The following is a 24,608-nucleotide window of genomic DNA, read 5'->3' on the forward strand; positions in this document are numbered from 1 at the left end:
GCAAACGCACACAAACCCCGCTGAAGCGCCAAAGCGCACCAACACCGCCTCAACCCGCCGGCTGAACAGATGGACCGCAAGCGACAGCTCCGTCTTTCCATTCCAAAAAAATTAAAAAAAGCATCCTCAACAAGACATCTACGGGTTTTAGAGATTATTTATTTTAGCATTTCGTGTAATCAGCATTTTTTTAATGAACAGTGCACATACTTCGAGAATGTTTCTCCTTCAAACCGCAAAACTGGTCATGAAATTAAAAGTAATATCAAAATCCGTATAAAAGCATGCAAGGCAATTAAGCAACAAAATGGTTTGTGCTAAGCCTTGTCAGTTACATCCCTTAGAAAAAACATGTGCTAATACTTCACACAAAGGACAGATTTTCAGTAAGCTTCCTTGTTTTCAGTCTAATTAGTGTTATGGAATTAGAATACTTTGTCTGCAAAATAAAGCATAAAATTGATATTATCCTTCATCTCAGTGCTCATAAGAAAAAACACAACATGGGACAGAAGAAATATAACACATATTAAAGACAACAATATTAAAGATCAGACAAGACTATTTCCAAACATGATACACACATCCCTGCATGCTAAGAGATGCCATATCTTCTGGCATGATCACCCTAGTGTAAATCTCCAAGCAGGTGACTTATCCTTCCATCTGATGTATCTCAGCTAAACTTTGCATTTTATAAATGTGAAGCCTTTATTATAAACACAATGGAGCAGTGGACTATGGGATTGCTGGCTCCCGGGTTCCGAACTCTCCCTTTCTGAAAAGGAAGGTGACTTCTTGGCATCCAGGGGAGTGAGTTTAACAATAACTGATTTGATCTGAAACCAAAGAATTTAGTGAAATGCAAACACATTAATGCAAACCAACGACCAGGCAGCTAATGAGAGATATTATTCATTCTTCGTATTTAGAGTTTGTGTTTTTTCCCCCCATCAGAAGTTACATTTAACTCTTGAGTCCTAGTGCTGGAGTTTGTCACTAAACCTAATCTTAATCCGTTGTCGTCTACCTACAGAATCCATGAGTGACAAAGTCACTGTCGGTTACATATTCATTTATGTTACATTTTAACGGTCTTATTTCCAGTTTACTGCACTGATATACTCTTCACCCTAAGCTGGTATAAACCTAAGTTTGCACACCGGGTTTGATTTTACCAGAGCTTCCTGGATTCTAGCAGGTTTCTGTTTTCAAAACACTTTTTACAGAATTTGCTATATACTTAGGCCATTCTGAATTGAGATCAAAGGATGAATATGAGACAAAAGTACAGACAATCGGCATTTATTTCATGGTATTTACATGCATGTATGTTTTACCATTTTACAGAAACAGCAGTTTTTGTGTTGAGTCCCTGCATTTTCAGCTGTGCAAAAGTAAGTTAACGGATTAACTGTTGCTCGGGCATTTCCTTTTGCATGGATTGTTCACACATAAAAGAGCAGTGAGTGTCTAGTCTTGGTTTCAGCCTTTGTTTTCATCTGTGGAGATTGCATTTGGAGTCAGAAGGCATGCACCGCCATGAAGACCAGAGAAAAGGCTGAAGAACAACTGAACGTCGGTAAGCTGAGAGAACAGAAGAATTCATTAAGAAGGAAAGAACAGAAACTGGATATATAAAGTACAGCAGTTTGGAAAGTTTTGAAAAAGAAGGAAACCACTGGTGGTTTGTCCAAGGAAAACAACTGCAGTTGGTGAACAAAGGAATCCTACGAAAAACCCTAAGAAACAGACAGTGACATCACCAGCAGTCTCCAGGACAGTGGTGCACTGCATGATGCGAACGTCTAATCAGCAGCAAGAATCAAAGGCCCGATTAGAATCTGCTAAAAAAAAAAAAAAACACTGAGATGAGCCAGAAAAGTTCTGGAACAAAGTTTTACGGTCAGGTGAGAGCAAAATAAACCTATAACCAAATGACGGAAAGCCAAACGTGTACCACAGCGTACCACCACATCTGTGAAATATGATGGAGGTAGTGCCATGGCTTGTGCACGTACGGCTGCTTCCGGAACATGCTCATTCACATTTATCGACAGTGTAATGGAGGAGGGCAGCAGTAGGATGGATTCGGAAGTGTGCGGACAGGCTTTGTCAGGCCAGGGATGAAAAAATTCTTCCGACCTCATTGGCTGGTGCTTCATCCTGCGGCAAAACAATGGCTCCAAACGAACTGCCCAGGCAACCGAAGCATTCATCAGCGGGGAAACGCCGAAAGCTTCGGCCTGGCCAAGTCAGTCGCCCGATTTAAATCCAATCGAGCACGCGTTTCACTCGCTGCGGAGTAGACCGAAGACGGAAATCCCCCCAAAACAACTACCGACTGAAAGCGGCCGCAGTAGAAAGCCTGGAAAGGCATTTCCAAAGAAGAGATACCGAATGTCTGACGATGTAAGTGGGTCATAGAATTAACGCGGTTATTGCAGGTAAGGGCTATGCAAGCAAATATTAGATTTTTTTTTTGTTGCTTTGATTTACTTTTAAGTTCATCCACTGACTTACTTTTGCACAACTGAAAATGGGAGGACTCAACCAAAAAACAGATGTTTCTGTAAAATGGTAAAACATACATGCATGTAAACACCAGGAGATAAAAGCTGATTATCTGTACATTTTTTCTAATTAACTTTTTAATCTCAAATCCAAATGCCAGAAGTATATAGCAAAAATAACAAATCTCTACCTACACTTTTGGAAGGCACTGTATAATTACACACTGGTAGGCATTAAGTCTAGAAAATTGATCTGTATTGTATATATTACAATAAAAAGTACACACATTTCTAAAAGCCATCATAAATGTTGTATGGTCCCATGTTGCTTCAAGGGCTCCTCCAGCAACTTAGGGGCTTTTGGTCAAAATGGCGTTACCTTTTAACAGTTTAACAGGAATGTAGCTTCACCCCTGACTTTCCATGTGGTGCTATACCGCACCTTAACAAGATCCCCACATTTACACGTGTCTGAATGCTTTCCGATACCTGTTTCTACCAAATGCCAGTTCTATTGTATTTATATTTAACAATATGATTATTTGCGTTCGGGATTTTCTTATTTTCCTCAAAATGAAAAGCAATAACGATAAAATGAATCACTGTTCAAATCAAATCACAAAAACAAAAAAAACAAAAAACAACAAAAAAAATCTATATTTGATATCCGCCCAAAATGTCTGCAGGGGTAATACAGTATTAACTGGGATCACATGTACGGCAGTCTGTGTGTGCCGTCAGGGGGCGGAGAATGGTAGCGGTGAAGGAGCCTGCTGACCAGGCCGGTTGCCCCGGAGACGCTTCCTGTTTATTCGACATTCCTGTATTTGGTGAAGAGGTTGTACAGCACCCTCAGCGTGGACTTCAGATCGCAATTCACTATGTCTGCAAGGAAACAAACACAGACAGACAGACGCATGAGAAACTGCACCGGCACGGGCAGGACTGCACGACTGACTCGAGCCCGCCCCAGGGACGAACGGGGACGGGCGCAACACGTCTGCGCGTTCAGCCAAAAAAGCGACGCGTTTGCCGACGCAGTTCCTCGCGCGTCCGAAAAACACGAACCAAAAGGCTCGTCATACCGCCCATGGCGTGAGAGTTCCATCCGCGTTTGTTACACCCATTTAGTACTTTTCTCAGTAACAACTCACAATTTTGGCACGTAAACCAAACTTCCTTCATCTCCTAATCTCATATCATTACCAGGAATAAAAACAGATGTTACACACATCCCATAATTATACCTCATAAAACGATTTACTATATATTTATCATAGTACTATAATCGTGCATGCACCCTCCCTCAAAGCTGAGTGGGGGAGGGTTTACTGTGAAAACCAGAAAGGCCACCATGGGCCATTCACGGACACTGCTGCTACTACGTAAACCTACTTTCTGACTGAATGAAGCCACCCAGATGTTCCTGTGGTCAGGACCAAAAAAAAAAAACAGAAATAAAAACAAAAAATCTTGTCTCAAATTGAAGCATCCCCTTCGTCAAGTGGCAAGGTCTTAAACTGAAACGCTTCAGATGAGTGTGTTATTTAAGCACACAGCTCCTTGTAACGACCGTGCACCGCGCGGCTTTGGTGCGAGCGTTCCTTCAAATTTAGCGGTAAATGTTAGGCAATTTAGGCGCACGACCCCTTCGGAAAACAATCATGCACTGCACTGCTCCCCAGACACGTAAGCAACAAACCCCCTCTGTTCCACGGGTGAGACTTCATTCCCATCCTGCAGTATAATGACAAACATTGCAGGATAGGAATGAAGGAAGCAAATGGCACATACCGCCTACCTATGCAACTGCCTTTTCATTTTAACAGCCAACACAAATGTATTTATACATTGAGGGGAGGCTGTTCAGTTCGATTTACATTCTGTTTGATTCACAGAAAACTAGGTTGACGCACAGATACTATTATTACACACTTTAAAAAACCCTTACAGATCTTTTCTTGTAATGAAGACAGGTGTTCAGTTATGTTTATACACTGGATGGACCCAGCTGCAGTTTAGCTGGTATTTGATAACATCGGTGCGGTTCATTACATTCCTCAATGCGTGCTCCTCGGATTCAGCCAGACGTAGAAACGTCCACAAAGAACGATTTAAAAGAAACCACAGCGAATGTACGCCACAAACGTACACTCACGCGCACAAGGACAGAGGCGAACGCACAAATATAAACACCGAGGTGGCTCAGACACACAACAGCACGACACACAAAACGAAACACGTGCAGGAATGAAAGGACAGAAGACATTGGTAGAGACACAAATGCACGCACACGGCAAGCAGACGCACAAGGTCACGAAGCCATGCAAAATTTAGCATCACGCTATCTTCATTTCATCAATATTAATAACTAATAACAAATGCTGCCAAGGACGCTAATTGACAAGGCTCGCTTATGCAAAACTGACTATTTAAATGTAGAAATTAACATTGCAAATTTCTCAAGCTCCACATTTTTTTATATTCTACATTTAAAATGTACAAATATTTCAACTTTCAAGGGGTGCACAAAAGTCGTTTTTCAACCGTCCTTTAATGTTAAAATGTAAAAATTAGCCACACAGATTTCACGGCCTTCATAGTTTTTCATGGCTTCCTCCCTGTCTGTCTAACTGAACGCAACAGGTAGCCAGCATATTTGGAGGAGCCAATGTAGAAGCATCCGGAGGAACTCTGCTCCCTGACCAATCAAACGAAGCCATTTTCTCCAGCCATCGCGAGGCTCTGCAACCTCAAGACTTCAGACTCCCCATGAAAGGTAGTAAAGGCTCCCAGCCGTAGAGTCAGCTACTGATATAGCCAGGGCTCAAACCAGCGATGTCTGAACTACAGATCCCAGTCTGCCCTTGTGTCAGGTGACCTTTACCCACTGAGCCACTCTGGAAGGATGCGCACATTCAGAAACCAGCAGCAGACTTGCATTGAGGATTTGGGCCGAAAGCAAGCGAAGTCTGGAAAAGGCATCAACGCCAATATCTGCACTGTTCTGTCTCAGCACATTCTCAGCGCTACAACCCGATCTTTTCATTCCGTCCGTACCCTCCCACCAGCTCAGTAAAGCGAGCCTGACTCCCTGCGCGAAGCCTGCTGTTTTTTGGAATGGCAGCCGCAGTGACCATGCCATCGGGTTGGCCGCTTCGGCTGTCAATCAAGGATTACACTGCTCTGTGCAGTTTCATAAAAATTTTAAAACAGAGAAAAAGTTTAAGACACATTTAGCGGTACATTTTAAGCAATACCCTCACCAAGGCTTATTGTTTAAAATAGGACAGAAAGAATATGCATTTCTGAACAAAATCGAAACGAGTGGCAGAAAAGAAATAAAGTGGTGATAAATATTAGTATTTTCATTTTTATTTAATTTACTAGTTTATTCGACAAGGGCGGCGCACATTAATAACATTTCCGTAAATGGGGCAGAGGACGTTCCCGGAAACATCACAAACGGCTGAACGCTAACAGAACCACCACTGTGCACAAAATGGACGCCTAAAATAACCAGCCGGCTCAGCGCGCTGGACAGGCCGAGACTGACGGCAGCGAAAGGCGGGACACCTACCCTCGGGCCTGGGTTTGGGCTTCTCCAGTCCGCCGTCCTGCATCAGCTCGAAGGAGAGCGCCACGTTGTGCACCTGCGGGGGGGGGGGGGGGGGGGACACACGGCGGGTGAGTGGGGGGGCAGGGGGGAGAGAACGACACGGACGCTGCGCGACACTCGCCGAGGTCTTGCATCCAGTGGCGATTCGCCGTCAAATCGCCCGGCTTAAACGAAGCATTTACTTAGCATCGCTCCTCAAAAAAACAAACAAACAAACAGACAAACAAACAAACAAACAGACAAAAATAAACCCAAGTCTGAAAATAATAAGGGAGCTAATCATCACGTGCCAGGCAAACGTGGTTGCGCAGCACACAGCAAACTGAGCGCAGGCGTTTAACGATTACTGCGCACGACGGTAATGCACTTCACAACGCGCCCGATTAGCCGTGGCGGTGAACAGGAGCGAGGCCCCGACTGGCGCTGAAGGGGAGACGGTGGAGGAGGTGAGCGGAGCACAGCCAGGAGCCGCAGCTCAGCAGGCAGGGAAAGCGGACAAATCCACGGGGCTCAGCACAATGCTTCATTAGATCCTGTGGAGTCTCCCGCTCGTCTCTGAAGGAAAGACCCGGAAGGCGTCTTTCCGTGAGCGTGTGCGGTCCTGCGTCAAAGGAATTCCCGCCGAATTCATTACGGTGCGTCGGGCACAACATGCACACACACACGCACTTCACAAGCACACACACATTTTTTTCAGAATATGACACGTGTTGAAATATTTAGTAGAAGTATGATAAGGAACGAATAATCGAGATAATGTGATTAAGAAACAAGGGTGTTTGTCATGCTGTTTCGAAAAAACACTAATGTTTGACATCAGTTTTTTCAGTTTCTCCAAATATTAACATCCATTAACTGAGATTAACGTGCGACTATCAAATGTGATGTGGGTGCATACATGCCTATATTGTGTAATTCTATTAATTTACAGCAGCGCATTCATGTCACTCACTTATACCACGAAACTGGTTACCATGGAATTTCTCAGGATGGCCATCATACTCACAAACCTATTCTGCGACACAGCAAGCAGCGAGCGAGTGTAGGCAACAAAAAAAGGCAACAAGGTAAAATACTATACAGTTCTAGCGCAGTTCTGCTTCAAAATAGCGACAAAGTCCATCATTATCGGTCGAAACATCATCACGGCTACTCGAGGCTCTTCAACGCGGGCAACACTGGTCATCGTGTGAAATGACTAGAAATCATTCCTGGAGTAGCAAGTAGTGTAGTTCCAGAAAAGTCTGAGAACCCAAAACCTACTTGAGGAGTAGTTTTTCCAAGTCTGAGGTATCTCCATGACTTGCATGAAAAGCCACATCATGGCCGAAAATGTGTGGGTGACAATAGAAAACCCTCACATCACCCAACCCAGCACGCACCTACACAACGCACAACGCACTAACCTATACGCGCTCACACACACTCCAGCCCAGCACGCACCTACACAACGCACAACGCACTAACCTATACGCGCTCACACACACTCCAGCCCTGCACAACACACAGCGCACTAACCTATACGCACTAACACACGCTCCAGCCCTGCACGCACCTACACAACGCACAATACACTAACCTATACGCACTCACACATCACCCAGCCCTGCACGCACCTACACAACACACAACGCACCAACCTATACGCACTCACACACGCTCCAGCCCTGCACGCACCTACACAACGCACAATACACTAACCTATACGCACTCACACATCACCCAGCCCTGCACGCACCTACACAACACACAACGCACCAACCTATACGCACTCACACACACTCCAGCCCTGCACGCACCTACACAACGCACAACGCACTAACCTATACGCACTCACACACACTCCAGCCCTGCACGCACTTACACAACACACAACGCACTAACCTATACGCACTCACACACACTCCAGCCCAGCACGCACCTACACAACACACAACACACTAACCTATACACGCTCACACACACTCCAGCCCTGCACGCACCTACACAACACACAACACACTAACCTATACGCACTCACACACACTCCAGCCCAGCACGCACCTACACAACGCACAACGCACTAACCTATACACGCTCACACACACTCCAGCCCAGCACGCACCTACACGACACACAACGCACTAACCTATACACACTCACACACACTCCAGCCCTGCACGCACCTACACAACGCACAACGCACTAACCTATACGCACTCACACACACTCCAGCCCTGCACGCACCTACACAACGCACAACGCACTAACCTATACGCACTCACACACACTCCAGCCCTGCATGCACCTACACAACGCACAGCGCACTAACCTATACGCGCTCACACACACTCCAGCCCTGCACGCACCTACACAACGCACAGCACACTAACCTAAACGCACTCACACACACTCCAGCCCTGCACGCACCTACACAACGCACAACGCACTAACCTATACACACTCACACACACTCCAGCCCTGCACGCACCTACACAACGCACAGCACACTAACCTAAACGCACTCACACACACTCCAGCCCTGCACGCACCTACACAACGCACTAACCTATACGCACTCACACACGTCCAGCACTGCTCTCCGTCCACAGCTTCCTGAAATGCGGCACCATCAGCCCTGCACACGGATTAGCCCTTTCCATAGAATATGCTGGATAAACACTTTCTTCCCGAGCACCCAGGGGCAGAGTGGGGGGGGGGGGGGGGGCTGGACGAAGCCTGGTCTGGTCTGGTCCACTGCCCAGCGTACGCGAGGGGGAGCAAGGGGGGGGGGGGGGGGACAGATCAGATGGTGCTGAGGTGCAGGCGAAAGAGAGAGGGGGCTATCTGGGGGGGAAAGCGGGGGCCAATTAGCGGCCAATGCTAGCAGGAAAGGGCCGGGATTCCTTCAGGCGAGTGGCAGGCTGTCCCACACCAGCGCCCCCCCCCCCCCCCCCGGGAGGTTCCCCTCCCTCAGCGCTAATCTCCCTGCTCCGTATCGATTTCCTGCACTGATGCAGATTACAGAGACAGCGCTCCCCCCCCCAGGCCCCCCCCCCCCATACCCACTGAGCCTGGCACAGGCGTGCTGGACAGGACCCCGGCAAAACCGGTGCCCAACCGACGCGCTGTCCAGAGGGAGGGCCAAAACGAACCGGCCCCGACGCGAAAGGGCGCGTGAAGGAGAGAAGACAGGCGCCCGCAAAAGTGGCGAAACGTGGGGTACGGTGCCCCTCGGAGACGGGACCCCCATCGACCCTACTGGAGACGCCGCAGAAAGTTCCGTGTTTCCCAACGCAAAGCCCAGCGGTTCGGGCGTTTCGACTGCGGACGGGCGAAAAGACCCCCCCCCCCACCCCCGGAGTCGCAAGAACAAAGGGAACAAAATCTAACGGGAGGATAAGGCGAGGGGACGTGTCCGTTCGCGTACCTTTTGGTCAAAGTTCTCCGGGGTGAGGAAGAAGTTGTAGAGGGGAACGAAGTACCCGTCCAGGAGGCCCAGGAGTAACACCAGATACACCCCGTCAGCAAACTGGACACAGAAACGACAGAATCTTCAGGCTTCATTACAAATACAATGAAAAATTGATACAGCACATGGGCACTCAAACCCAGACAGGGCTAGTGTAAAAGACCAGTAAATACCGAACGCTAAGGAAGAACAATCCCGAGACACACGTACATTCATATTTTAAATTTATTTAACAGTGGCTAACTTTCATCTAAAAAACATAACCTTCATAATACCAAGAGGGTCGGACTCCACTGCTGAATGCTCACAGTTACTTTCAGTGTGACTCAGCCCTTGAGTGATTAATTTAAGTCATTTATTGGCGAATCTACACACCTTGCTTCCAAGGCCTAAATTGGCTTCTGATTTAAAAAAGAAAAAAGAAAAAAAAAAAACACACACCCCCCACAAAAACCTACAGGCCCAGTGGTCCTTCAGGACTTCAGTCTGACCTCCCCTAACCCCCCCCTCCCTCCCCCCACCCCACACGCTCTGGTTAGTTTCTAAAGATGGGGCCCAGACACAATGGCGCGGCCTACCTGTGTGTCCAGCTCCGACACCTCCAGGTTCAGCTTGTTTAAGTGCTTGTTCACGAAGGTGACGAGGGTCTGGCACAATAGAGAGTGTTTCCGTTAGACCCGCGGGGTCGGGGACAAAATCGCAGTAATTGCCGTGTGGGAAAAGCCGCTGAGTGGCGAGAGGAGAGGGGAGGGGAGAGGGGGAGAGGGGCCCCCACCTTTTTCACCACGTTCAGCTTGTCCGGAGCGTGGTCGAACAGAGTGTCGAAGGCGTCCCTCTCTGCGGAAGGGGGAACAAAGCGGGCGCCTTATTCGAAGGTGACAGCGGCGCGGCGCTGGCGTCAGCTCGGGAATGTAATTGGTTTTTACGCATTCGCACAGTGGGGGGGAAAAAAGGTGCAGAACGCTAAGAGCGTTCAGAGAGGTCACGCTAAGGTTGTGACCCCTTGACTTGTTTTCGCTTAAAGCGACACGTGAAAACGGCTCCCCCTAAACAATTTTAAATATGTAAAAATATAAATAAATAAACAAAATACAAACCATGTCTTCCAGACAAAGCCCTGCAAAGGATAAATTAAACAACACAGTTAAAAAAACTCCCCGCACCTTCAAAGAAAGCAATTAGAAAGTCATTTAAAGGGCGTCTGCGAAAACAAGATGAATCCAAACAAAAACAACCAAAACGAGTGAAAGACTTCATTTAGGCCATGGATACGAGGTGAGTGCAGATGGTCTAATCAGGACAGCCAGGCAAAAGGCATGAACAAAAGGAGTTTTGGGTCGAGCGTTACGGTTCGGTCCCAAAGCTGTGGGGGAGGGGGGGGCGATCAAACAAACTGGGCCAGGCCTGAGAGGCCTCGGCGGGGGGAAAGTCTGCCCCCGAACGCCTTCTCTTCCCGGTCCAATCTTTCCCGGCAGAGGCATGCTTCAGCAGCTGAGCCCGTTTACATGACAACGGCCCAAGTGCCCCCCCCCCACCCCCCCCCCCCCCCCACCCCCCCACCACTCTTATCTCCCTCGGCTGCCTCCTGCCTGCTGGACCAGTATTAATCGGCTGCAGCTACAAAGAGCAGAGGTGCGCTGGCAGAGAAGGGTTGGTGCTAGAGCCCTCCCCCCCCACCCCCCCCCCCCCCCCCACCCCCGAAAACATTGGGTTCCGCCTTAATGAACCAGAGCCGAGGGGGGAGGGGGGGGGGAGGGGAGGGGGTTGGGGCGAGGGGGGCACTGGCGTTTCTACGGTACCTATTTTTTAACACGCCGTCTCCCGATCTGTGCTCGGCGTCTTGTTCCAGCCCTTTTGTGTTAGCCCAACGACTAATTCACCGGGTTTGTGGAAGTCAGCGTGCAGCTACTATTATTACCGCACGGTGTTACGAAGTACGCAATTTATCGCCAGCTAGTGCAGAGGTATATTACATGGCTCAAAAATACACAGAACAAAAGCACCTACTGCTTCTAATAAGCCATCTGACTGTTACAGTTCACATAACACATACGTGTTTTGCCTTTTTTAATCAATTTGTTGATAAGGGCGTTTTAGCCCTTTCTTACACGAAAGGTAAAACTGTGGGGGTCGCTTTAACATTTGTCTGTATTTGCTTGGCTGTCCTAATTTTAAAGTTGCACACATTTTCTTTACTTTTACTAAGCAGTGGTTTAGTGTGACGAGTGATGGAGTTCCTCACACACGCACGCACACACACACACACACCCTCACACACACTCACACACACTCATGCACACTCACACACACTCATGCACATCTGCGCTCGGAGGGCCGTCTGTGGCAGTGCTCACGTACTCAGTGTTCCCAGTGATCTCCTCCTGGACTTGGCGAGACTGCAGAATTCCCTCACGTTTCTAAGGGAAAACAAGAGAAAATGACGAGATACTGGAACACTTGAGGAAAAATAAGAACATTTTCCTCAGGCCCCTCTATTTTCCTTGGACATTTTTGAAGGCTGGAATATTCTCATCCTACCAGACTGCCATTATTCTGGATACTTGAGTTTTGGGCATCAACTTGGAAGTCAAACCACAAGGAATCCTGCCTTTATTATTGAAGGAAGCTTTCCTATTTTATCAAAATCCAGGAGCCGCTACTGTTTCTAGAACGCAGTAAAACTAGCATGCGTTAAATTATAGACAAAGGCTACTTAATCTTAGGTGCCCTAGGATTCTAGTGCGTACTTGACATTACTAACTGTTTCTAAATGCAGCTGTCCTGACTGAAACATTCCCATCTCTCAGTTTTGAGGGGTTTCATGGTCCAAATTGAAGTGGAGAAACTGCTAGACTGTCTCTCTCCAGGACCTTGAGTTAAGTACCTTTAGACCAAAGGTCTATGTATGGAAATGTCTGTATGTGCTGCCCTGCGATAGATTGGCGGCCTGTCCAGGGTGCATTCCCGCCTCTCGCTCAATGCACGCTGGGATAGGCTCCAGTACCCACCATGACCCTGCCCAGAATAAGCGGGTAATGCGTTTATACATTAAAATTAAGCATATCTGCACTGGTTAACCAAAATATTTTGGCTGACTAGCCAACGTTAACTGACAAGCATGTAACGTTCTACCTCTCCAAGTTTGCTCGTCAGTTATCTGTTTAGCCAACTGTTAACCAAGCAGCAGCAACTCCCCAAATGCACCTGTTTCAAGTCCTAAAATATGACGGCCACTTGCTATAACTAATGTAATATATCGAAGATAGCTCGGCAGCTGATGTTAGCTGTGTGCGGTTTAAGAAGTTTAGAGCCGGAAGTTATGTGTCTACCTCACACAAAAAAAAGGACAAATGGCGGCACCCTAGGTCAAGGCTGAAAAAGTGTATAGATATTGAATGGATGGATGGATGGGAACGTGCTCGAAAGAGAGAAAATGAAACCATACCTGGACCACTACAACTTGAATGGACACGTGGTCCGGGAGTCGTATCGGAGCTCGGAAGTGCTGGGAGAGGGCCACCAGCAGATGGAGGATGGCCACCATGCTCTTAGCATGGACCGCTGGGAAGCCAAGGCAGAGGGCAGAAATGAGAGTTCTTTCAGGGCGCCTCGAAAACTCGGTGGCGTCCCAACACATCCATGAGACAAAACCGAGCCTACTCTCTGGTAGATGGAGGATGAAAGAAAGGAGCAAGCTTTTTTTGTTGCAAAAAAAACTGTTTTGAGTCTGATTCCCTTTGCATTTTACCCACAGTGCCCACAATCGTGACGCTCCTTTTTAATGGCCGCCAAGTGGAGGGTGGGCTAGAAGTCTCACAAAAGATCAGCCAGATTTGATTTGAGTGTCTGAACTTTTTGACGTATCACCGGCTAGGTCACAGCATGAACCAAGCCAGAATGACCAAAAACACAGGGCCTGGCTAACAGGATGAACCCCCAAAGAAATGCAATCACCCTCCAAAATACATTCACTTAAAAAAAAACAAAAAAAAAAAACTGGTGAGATCAATGGAAACAAACACAAAGGATTTGCCCTCGGGTGGCAGTCAAAGGAACAATCCAAGAGCATTGATTTTCTGTGCCATTTTGTTAATCTGTGAGGGATGACATTAGATAAAAACAAAAGGAAATTCTCCCACAATTTAAGAAAATGTGCAGCTAGGAGCATAACACTGACAAACAATGGGGGCGACGCGCAAAGCTTTTCCGCAAATAAAAACATAAATAAAATTACAAACGAATACATTAAAGAGGAATCGGACGGGATTCAGCAGCCATTTTTAAAACCCGATGACAAGGAATTCTCTGGGGAATTCTTCTAGCACTTTCTCTTGCATCAAACTGCTTTCGGCTTCCTCGCACGACTTCAGCGTCGCCGCTGGCTTCAGGGCGGACGCACGTCCCAAACGAGAACGCCGAAAGGACGGTGGGGAAGGGCCCCCTGTGCTGTGTTTCACAGAGCTTTTAGCGACAAGACCAAAGTGACACTTCCGACAGGATTAAGCTTAGTGTTCCCTGAATGAGTACAGATAAAATCGATGAGAGACAAATGTCCCGGAATTCCTCTCTCTAAAATACAAAAAGAAAAAAAAAAAACAGGAGGCAATCTGAGGCCTTTCAAAGAGCGTTATTCTTCTGGCTTGATTGAATCCCAGCACAAGAAGCATTGTGAATCACATTCAAGTGTTTTGCTACAGTTCCCTGGAGCTCAAAAACACAGATGAAGGCCTGATAGCAGACATATGGTTTCATCAGTCACTGAATGGTGTTGTACTAAAACCACATTTTTTAAAAATTGTCGTCCTCTATCATTTTTCCTAGCACTCTTTTCTCCAGCATTTCAACCAATAGGGTTTGGTTTTCTTAGCTAAAAAAAAAAAAAAACTTTGGTTAGTTTTAGCATCGCAGGCCTACAGTAGTTCTTATACACAAGCAAGTTCACCATTCATAAAAATATGTATATGACCAACTGAGTTTTGTTTTCTATATATATATATATATATATATATATATATATATATATATATATAATATAGGGGGCATGCGCTGTGATCTTGTGGAAACTGGCTTTTTTTCCAGTGAGCCATTGCCACAGGACTCTGAAAGGTATTTGGCCCGCCTGGTTCACTAGCTAAATATCCAGTAATAAGGATATTATGGAATATAAAAGCTTGTCACTCTAGATGAGGGCATCAGCCAAGTAATAAATAACATAATGTAATTACTTGACTTATTTCTGCTACTGAATTGAGTGAGATGGACACAATACACGTGATATGAACTTTAATTGCTGAACCTACGGTGGCCCAGCTGGTTTCTGTTCTTGAAACAGTGGCAGACCGTAAAACCAGACCTCCAGAGACTCACAGTCAACGGTCCACTTGACGTTCCTGGACGAGACCCTCAGAGTGTCGTTGATCCTCTCCAGAACCGTCTGCAGCTTCTGCTTCTGGGCGATCTCCGACTGCGTCACCTCGGCGACGTTCAGCTTCTCCCCCTCCAGTTTCTCTGGGGAGAGAGATGGGGAGAGCGACGGAGAGGAGGAAAAGAGTAGAGTTCAAAACGAGACTGAGAAAGAGAAAGGCAAGAGGACGCAGGAAGGGCTCCTCACCGAAGAGCTTCTGCAGAACCTGGCCGTCGTAGAGGTCCTCGGCCAGATCCTTCACAATGATCCGCTCCCCCACCAGCACGTCGTTGATCCAGTCTATGAGCACCTGCATCCACAAAATCCACTCATGTTAAAGAGAAATCCAGTCTATGAGCACCTGCATCCATAAAATCCACTCACATTAAAGAATCACTAAACCCTAGTGGGCATTATTGTATTTTCGCGTATTGTACTTTTTTGATCCCAGTTAGAAGGATAAAAATACATATTTCCAGATTACGGGTGTCTAGATATTTTACTTGCTGTGTTTGAATCAGAAATAGAGACTCTTTGCGGAGCTGGGCTTCACCGCTGCATTGATAGTGGCTTTGACAGCTTGGGAGACAAAAAAACTGCTAGAATAGTGGCACTCAGGCAGATATTTCCAGGACAGCAAACAGATATCTAGAATGGTACGCTGCATGTCTTTTCACAATATTATTGCTGGACCAATCAATTATCATTAAAAAAAAAAAGACATTCTATATTCTACACTACACATTTCCATCACTGAATGGAGTGCGGACTGTCCACTTATCTTTTAAAAAAATATTTTTTGGGGAAATTGACCCTAATTTTTTTTTTTTTTTTTAGTCGTTAATGACAAAATATCCATATTACACTGCATGGATAGGCTGCCGTGTAATAAGTCTTTTCAGCCCTTCATCATCTGATGCTTAAGGATACTAAAAGTGTGGTGAAAATTGTGAAATTGTGAAATTGCATGGGACTCCTTGGACAGAAAAAAGTGTACTTGGTTTTTTTTTAAATAAATCCTGACTAACTTATATTCTTTGTGAGATCCTTGAAGGAGTAGAACCATTTTACAGCAGATTATTTGAAAATAATATGAAAGTCTCCCAAGAATAATTTACATAGTTTTGAAAGTACATAGTTCTATCATTTTGTCTACATTTTTTTCATGAAGACGATTTTCCAGTCATCACAGAGATTGAGTTTTTTTCTGCATCAGAGTAGGAAATTTTTTATGTCTACGGGGAAATCTGCACATATAACATGAATCACTTCATTTCATGAGTGTTTTCTTATTTCCATGTGACCTTGATCCAACAACACTACTTGACCTCATCAGTTGCAAATTGTAATGTTTTTTTTTCCCCCTGAGAAATCCTCCTCCCTTATGAGAACTAAATGAGAATGTTCTGAATCTGATGGTTTTAACCAAGAGTACCTTCGGCCCGCTCTTCATCAGTGAAAGGCTAGAGACTCCAGAGTGGGGTGAGGGGGTGGGGGTGGGGGGGGGGGGTAAGGTTGGTCGCGATCCACACAAACAATCAAACAATAACTTCAATCTGAGTGGACATGAATCATGGACAACCGTGATTCAAAATCCACATGCGCCAAAACCTGACCTTCATCAGCTCCTGCAGTTTGGGGTCATTCTTTGAGTTGGGGTCCACCATGGTGCGGACCTCGTTCTCCTCTGCAGAGACAGAGCGGGACAGACGGAGACGCGGGGTCATTTGAAGGATGAACCTCGGAGGGCAAATGCAGGGACTGTTTCTGACGTTCGTGTCGCGGAAGAGGCTGTACCTAACATGGTGTCCTCGGGGTCCAGCTCGAACGGGATGGGGCTGAGGGGCAGGTTGATGGCGTTCATCCCCTCCTCCTGGAGCTCAGACACTGGGAAGGGGGGATGGGGGGGGGCGGGGGGGGGGGGAGGAAAAAGCATCATGCTCACGGGACAGCACACAAACTGAGACCCAGGCTTCAGAAGGCCAGGCTCGCACTGCTGCAGCCTGAAGTACCAGCCCCAAAAACGCCACAGAACACTTGGACAAAAATTGCTCCAACTGACACGGATGGGAACAACTAGCAATTTCAAGCCATAGACGAAACGAAGAGGCTGGCACCACTGCCAGACCTACTGTGATGGGCCGACCTCTCAAACTGCCACGGCATTCATTCCAAGTTTGCGACGAGCAACGACCGTGCTTTCATCTGTCCTCGGCGCTCGCGACCCGGCTACGCCGAAAATTATTCAGCGTTTATTTTTGATTCGGCTTCAACGTTGGCCACAACGCAAGGAGAGCGTCCCGTCCCGTCCCGTCCCTCCCCTATGTAACCGTGACGACGGGGACGGCGGGCCCGCGGGGCCGACCCGCGGCGGCGGCGCTGCAAATTGGCACCATCATCTCTGGAGTGCTGCTTAACTACACATGATAGCGGCGTAATAGTGACTCCCAGGCCGCTAATAGGCCACCAAACCCTGCTTCCCAGTTATTTCTGCCAATTTATTGTGCTCTCACACAAGTTAAACTGTGATTGCTTTTTGGCGCCCGGTCCTCGTATTGTGGCGACGTGGTCTCGAAGGGGCTCGACACACCTCTGTGACAGAAGGGGATTTTCCTCACAAGGGTCTTTGCGTAGCTCCAAAACTCCAGAGTCCAGTTTTGTTTTTATTTTGGAAAGAGATGTCACTTTTCGTGTCCGTAAAAGGTACTCTTGCACACAATACCGTTTCTTCAGTCATACTGCCAAGCAGGACACGCTTTCCCCCATTTGATTAACGGAAGCAATTAGGGCTAGACTGTGTTCTCCACACCTGAAGGCTTGCTTTCATTCCTTTTTTTTCTTCTTCAAATTCTAAATTAAAGAAAGATTGTACTTTTCGGTTTTCAAGTGACACACACAAGACACACACTGACACTGAGTCCTGCAAATGGACCTGCACTGCACCGACCGCATGCACCCTTTCAGAAACACTCAAAGAGTGCACTTCACTCACACCATTCCCGAGCCTTAAAACACTCGCACTCAGGCGGCTGGCACTTCACTCTGACCAGCAGAAGAGGAGCGCCAGCAAACCACCTGCAGGGCCACCCTTCAGAACTACGGGCAGAGTTAACACACTGCACAGGGCCACCCTTCAGAACTACTGGCAGAGTTAACACACTGCACAGGGCCACCCTTCAGAACTACTGGCAGAGTTAACACACTGCACAGGGCCACCCTTCAGAACTACTGCCAGAGTTAACACACTGCACAGGGCCACCCTTCAGAACTACTGGCAGAGTTAACACACTGCACAGGGCCACCCTTCAGAACTACTGGCAGAGTTAACACACTGCACAGGGCCACCCTTCAGAACTACTGGCAGAGTTAACACACTGCACAGGGCCACCCTTCAGAACTACTGGCAGAGTTAACACACTGCACAGGGCCACCCTTCAGAACTACTGGCAGAGTTAACACACTGCACAGGGCCACCCTTCAGAACTACTGGCAGAGTTAACACACTGCACAGGGCCACCCTTCAGAACTACTGGCAGAGTTAACACACTGCACAGGGCCACCCTTCAGAACTACTGCCAGAGTTAACACACTGCACAGGGCCACCCTTCAGAACTACTGCCAGAGTTAACACACTGCACAGGGCCACCCTTCAGAACTACTGGCAGAGTTAACACACTGCACTGGGCCACCCTTCAGAACTACTGGCAGAGTTAACACACTGCACAGGGCCACCCTTCAGAACTACTGCCAGAGTTAACACACTGCACAGGGCCACCCTTCAGAACTACTGCCAGAGTTAACACACTGCACAGGGCCACCCTTCAGAACTACTGGCAGAGTTAACACACTGCACAGGGCCACCCTTCAGAACTACTGGCAGAGTTAACACACTGCACAGGGCCACCCTTCAGAACTACTGCCAGAGTTAACACACTGCACAGGGCCACCCTTCAGAACTACTGCCAGAGTTAACACACTGCACAGGGCCACCCTTCAGAACTACTGGCAGAGTTAACACACTGCACAGGGCCACCCTTCAGAACTACTGGCAGAGTTAACACACTGCACAGGGCCACCCTTCAGAACTACTGGCACAGTTAACACACTGCACAGGGCCACCCTTCAGAACTACTGGCAGAGTTAAAACACTGCACAGGGCCACCCTTCAGAACTACTGGCAGAGTTAACACACTGCACAGGGCCACCCTTCAGAACTACTGGCACAGTTAACACACTGCACAGGGCCACCCTTCAGAACTACTGGCACAGTTAACACACTGCACAGGGCCACCCTTCAGAACTACTGGCACAGTTAACACACTGCACAGGGTCTCCGGTCCGAACTCCGACTGCACAATACAGGACAGCAGTGGAGCCAAAGGGAATGTGATTGGTGCTCATTAGTGGTTGCAAAAAAAAGAAAGAAAAAAAAGAAAAAAGAGAAGCAGCAATTTTAGGGCAACTTCCTTTCGGCAATTTGGCCACAATGGCTTCCATCAGAACAGATGCACTAGTAGGAGCTCTTATTACGACTTTATCGTTCTCCGCCCGACAAAGAAACGCTGAGCTTTTTCCAAGATAGTAAAACCATAGGATAATACTGTGCTCAATTGCTGTCTTCTGGTTCGCCCACGTCGATCTGGCAAAATGTGGCTGACACACTAGTTAAGAGGCACAGGTTTGTAACCGGGTATAAAAGGGGCGAGGCGCTCAGCTAAGTTAAAATAAGAACAATCATAAGAATCTCAAGGATTGATGGGTCTCTTTGCCAATATGCATTCACTTCAGTTAAAAGGGCCAGCCCACCGCACCTATGCAAGGCTGACAGAGTCATACACCACTGAGAAGTACCCACAGTTGTGTGGCCACACTGTTGTGTGAAGTTTAATACAATCACTTTCATGCCATTTAAACATGGTCAAAATGGCTCCTTGCTCCAAAGCACCTCTTACATTGCAACAACAAAAAGCCCACTAAGACACAAAAAGGCTGAAAAAAGACTGCAGATTACCACAGGGGGTAACAGGTAGAAAAGACTTAACTTCATGTGTGTATACATTTGCACGTATTAAGAGCAACTGACAGTGAATAACTGAACAGTTAATGTAGGCTAGACATGCGCAGGTACCGTGTCATAATACCAAGCTGACTTGAATAATACTTCCAACCAGCTGTCTGCCACTGTGACTCTTTAAGTAAGTAGTCATGCTTACAGTTTGTCAGCCAGCCCTGGGGTCTTTCTCATAACATCTACAGAGAGGAGAAAATGACATCATCTCCTGACATACAAATCCAGTCAGAACTTGTAATTCAATACAAGTTAATTTCCGTACAATAAAAAGAAATTAACGGCCCTGTTTTTAAAGGAATGGAAATTTTAATATTACGCTTTTGACAGAAACCGGTAAGAACGTGAGTTCCGGACCGCGATCGTCGTTTAGCCGGAGAACGAAGACGGCGGTCGTGGTTCTGAACCTTCTCTCCGCCGGGCCTGTGTCATTTATTCACAGGGTAAAATGCATTAGCCCTTCATGGACTGACCCAGACTCCGGGAAGCAGAGGAAGAAGAAAAAAGTCCCTGCCGACCCCGCGGCCCGGAGCCGAGGGAAAGACTGGGTTAGCGGACGGGGCGCGGGGTCAGTCTGAAGTATCCATCGCTTCACGTTCGAGAAAATGGACCGTCCGCGTCGCGAGCGGACACGGCTACTCTTCACAGGTGCGTCGCCGCGGTCTCTATCGACGGCCGAAAGCTGACCGCGGCGGGGCTTCCGTCTGGCCCGGCGACGGTTTCGAAGCGTAATGATGAATTGGGCGGCGGGCAGAGAGTCCCTTTTCATTTGATTACTGGCGCGCGTTCGAGCCCTCGCCCGCGCGCGGCGGCGTCCGGGGTCCCGGCTTTTGTGACACTCCGCGCTCCTGACGAGCGGAGGCCGCCCCCGCCGGCTCGGTTGCTAAGTGGCTATCGATCTGCGCCCTCTTCTTTTCACCCAATCAGTTAACTGACCCCGCCCGGCTCTCTGAAGGGCGGGCCGCGTGCGGGGATAAACGACGCCCCCGCCCTGGCAGAGCCGCAACGGTGCGAGGGGGGTGGGGTGGGGCGGGGGGCGGGGGGGGGGGGGTTGGGTCGGGGAGGTCACGAAAACCCTGCAGAAAACTCGGGACAGCTCCTCGCGTGAGAAAGTGCTGGGGGATATCCTGTGCTGGATTTCACTACTTCCTGTCGGGAGAGGCCCTCCCAGGGAGCCCCACATCCTGTTAATCAGCGCCAGCACTGCACCCCCCCCCCCCCCCACCGTCCCCCCACCGTAGCGCAGCCTGGTAAAGGCAGGCGGCTTTTTATTTCTGCTCAGGAGAACCAGCTTGTCGCGCTAGCCCATGGAACGCTGCGTCTCTGAAACGCACGACGTTTCAAAATCTGTGTTCTGCACCAAATTCACCTGCGTCCTGATAAAAAAATAACTACTTTCGCCATAAATACGCCAACTCACAATAATAACACAATACATGCATGTCATTCATAATTTTATTATGACACTTGTAACAGAAGCAGGATTGAACAGCTGGATTAGCGAGATGAAAGAAACAAATAATGTTCTGGCCTTCTGAATAAAATTTCTTTTGCCACACAGGCTAATGATATTAAAAAACCCTAGGAGCAACTTCTGATTTAATTTACTCATGTTGAGCAAGCCAGCTAAAGCGTGACACGTCGTTTTCCACTTTTCATTCAAATTGAGCGCTTTATGCTTGACTCCTGCAATGCTGCCAAGGGCTGTGTAAGTATTATGATCAATAAACAACACAAATGTCAGACATCGAAAAACAATTGGCTCAAAGAAACAGGACCAATCGTTTTGTTGTGGTTCAAGTCTGGGTCATCGCCTGTATTCATTTAAAATGCACTATTGTTTTTTTCCCACCTGTGTTCTCGCTCTTTTTTTCCTGCATAAAAATTAATTCTGCATTAACACGACCACTGGAAAACTGTGTTGCTGAATATAAAACTGCAAAAACAAAAGCTGTAAGTGGTCAACAACACTGCAGACAAAATGGTACGACACAAAATTAATCATCTTGCCAAACAGTAAAGGAGTTTAAAACTGAAAGCAGAAAACTGAGAATATTGTGCTTCCAGTACACAGGCAGACAAACAGTCTCTAAACTGAATTATAAACAGGCTTACTTCTCTTTACGGCACACTGAATACAGTTGAGCAAACAGCAAATATGAAATATGAGGGACCGACACCATTGCCACCTGAGACCATTCACTGCTTTGTGCGACTGTGTGCACACACGTCCTCCCGAAATGGCTGTGCGTGTGTGTTTGAGTATGTGTGCGAGTGTATATGTGTGCATGTGTGTGTGTGTGTGTGCATGCAAGTGGGTGTGGGTGAGTCTGTGTGTGTGTGTGTGTGTGTGTGAGTATGTACGCGACTGTTTGTGCGTGTGTGTGTGTGAGTTTGTGTGTGAGTGTATAAGTGTGTATGTGTGTGTGCATTCAAGTGGGTGTGGGTGAGTCTGTGTGCATGAGTGTATGTGTGTGTGTGTGTATGTGCACGAGCGTATGTGTGTGTGAGTGAGTATGTGCACAAGTGTATGTGTGTGTGTGCGTGCGTGTCCATGTTCCCCCTACCTCACTTCCTGTCTGCCTCCTAGGGGGCAGAAGGAATGATTCCTACCTGCACAGAGGGCTCTGCGCCCCATTGCGTTCCCACGGAGACGGCTTCGCCCGCCCCTGTTCACCAGCCCCCAGGGCAGCACTCTCTCTCAATCCTCTCTGCCGCTGACATGCTTCCTGCCCGGGCCGAGGAGCGGGCGCCCTACCCCTGCGTCCATTTCCCCCGCTGTCAGCTTCCTCTGAGAGGCGCCCGGTCGCCGCACGCGCTCAGCGGGCGAGCCGCGCTCCCGTACGTACGCGCGCGCGCCTGACGCAGCGAGGGCCTGGTCACGTGAGCGGCCCTCATTCAGCGGATCATTAGGCTTTCCATCAGACCGAATCAACCCCGCGGATTCCTCAGCCACTTCCCTTGTGAGCACATACATATATATATGGCTCAGCTGCAGGCTCAGGGTCACACAGCCTTGCAGGACATGATTACCACAAACCCATCAGAGCACAAGTGCGCTCAGGGAAATGGATTGGCTCACTTATAGCTTGCTGAGGTGGGGGGGGGGGGGGGGGGGGGGGGGGGAGGCACTGGTATTTAAACAACTAGCACAGAACCAGCGTTGTTAATTAAGGGAAAATGTACACTACTCCACGATAACAGTACATTACCTGGAAGCAATAAAAAAATATCCAAATTAAATAAACCCAGACAGAAGACGGGTAAACTAATGAACGCTCGCTGTTCAAACAGCATTTGCTCTTCATTCCTGAGTTACAACGTCCTCGATGCAAGTCAAACATGCTTCCATACATGGCAACGGCACAGCCCTTCGGCCTCAAGTGACAAAAGCTTTGTTCCGGCTCCCTCCGACACAGTAGAGGCCACACTTGAAGATCAGCATGTTGCTTCGAGGCAAGGAAAGCGTACCAGTTATTCCCCCCAGAGAAAACTGCCCCGAATTACCGTTAGTTATTCAAAGACTAAGGTACCCTCAAATGGTTTCCACAGTTACGTAAGTACCACCATCACAATCCCTCACGTGTAACACGAAAATAAATAACATTTTCTACGATTACAACAAATTCTGCTCTGTGAATGAACAGGCAATGTGAATGATGTCACAACTTATACAGTTATACAGAGGGCGCAGTCTGACAGAGGACATGCACATTGCCTATATACAGTATACTATCATTATTACGTTATTTAAACAATAACCTAGTTGCAATCATATAGAGATATAGGCTATACGTGTGTGCACACACGCGACTTCCAAGTAACATCAAAACAAACACAGCCTGAACGTGCGCATGATGTTTTAACACCCGCACCCATTTTAAAGATGACGTGACTCAAACTATTTTTTTGAGCTCAGCTCAATTGAACTTTTTTTTCTGCGCTCTTTCTGAAAATCTTTTTGGAGTCGCCTTTTTGGAAAATATAAAATAGCCGCCGGCCACCCATTAGTAAACTTAAAATACTGGAATTTATAGGCAGTACGATTCAGTAAAAGTCACGCGTTTCCCTGAGGTTTCATTTTCCGCTATAACTACCTTCTTTTGCCTTTTTCCTTCTTGCCAAAGTTCCTCCAAGCTTCCCCAGAAAGGAATCATCTTTCTTTCTTGAAGGTGGCGATTTTGGGGTCGGTGATTTAGGAGAAGACGGAGATTTCTGCGGCGAGGAAGCCATCGATTAACGTGTAAATGCCAACCAAAAGTTGCCAAAGTGTATTAACTAGCGGAATTCTCTCGTCAAAAGAAAGAGTCACGTCTCGGACGGAAGTGGAATTCCAAATATTTTCCAAACGTATTACGTCGGAACTATCTTCGCAGTTTCGTATGCCCTCCTCCGTTCTGGGATACAGGCTGACAACATAGCTAGCTTATTAGTTAGCACGGCTGCGAACTGATTTGTCCGGGAACTGTGTTGCCGATAGACCTGGCTACATTTAACATTTTTGTTTTCAAATTACACCGTAGGCTACCACATAATAGAAAATATAAGCGAAA

The 24,608-nt window shown here is 47.5% G+C and overlaps 1 protein-coding gene across 2 annotated transcripts; it reads right to left on the bottom strand.

Annotated features, from left to right (window-relative positions):
- Nucleotides 1–2,485: 2,485 nt before the first annotated feature.
- Nucleotides 2,486–24,470, bottom strand: parvaa (parvin, alpha a). 2 transcript variants are annotated; one of them, XM_035396788.1, is made up of 13 exons: nucleotides 24,153–24,470; nucleotides 16,785–16,874; nucleotides 16,604–16,674; nucleotides 15,195–15,297; nucleotides 14,951–15,091; nucleotides 13,029–13,144; nucleotides 11,942–12,000; nucleotides 10,681–10,700; nucleotides 10,359–10,420; nucleotides 10,162–10,230; nucleotides 9,542–9,643; nucleotides 6,094–6,166; nucleotides 2,486–3,398 (listed from the first exon to the last, which is right to left on the bottom strand). In XM_035396788.1, exons 1-13 carry the CDS (start codon nucleotides 24,286–24,288, stop codon nucleotides 3,322–3,324), a joined length of 1,119 nt encoding a protein of 372 aa, XP_035252679.1. In that variant the 5' UTR covers nucleotides 24,289–24,470; the 3' UTR covers nucleotides 2,486–3,321. The 2 variants fall into 2 exon arrangements, with proteins under 2 accessions (XP_035252679.1, XP_035252680.1); XM_035396789.1 differs by lacking the exon at nucleotides 24,153–24,470 and adding an exon at nucleotides 22,669–22,824.
- Nucleotides 24,471–24,608: the final 138 nt, after the last annotated feature.

The sequence above is a fragment of the Anguilla anguilla genome, chromosome 16, assembly GCF_013347855.1.
Source record: "Anguilla anguilla isolate fAngAng1 chromosome 16, fAngAng1.pri, whole genome shotgun sequence".
Taxonomy (NCBI): domain Eukaryota; kingdom Metazoa; phylum Chordata; class Actinopteri; order Anguilliformes; family Anguillidae; genus Anguilla; species Anguilla anguilla.

Excerpts from the sequence above, each read along its gene's own strand:
- parvaa (XM_035396788.1), bottom strand. The coding sequence starts at position 24,288 with ATGGCTTCCTCGCCGCAGAAATCTCCGTCTTCTCCTAAATCACCGACC. Across the intron at positions 16,675-16,784 it reads CCCCGAGGACACCATGTTAG|AGGAGAACGAGGTCCGCACC; the intron begins GTACAGCCTCTT and ends CTGTCTCTGCAG. Across the intron at positions 10,231-10,358 it reads AGCTGAACGTGGTGAAAAAG|ACCCTCGTCACCTTCGTGAA; the intron begins GTGGGGGCCCCT and ends CTATTGTGCCAG.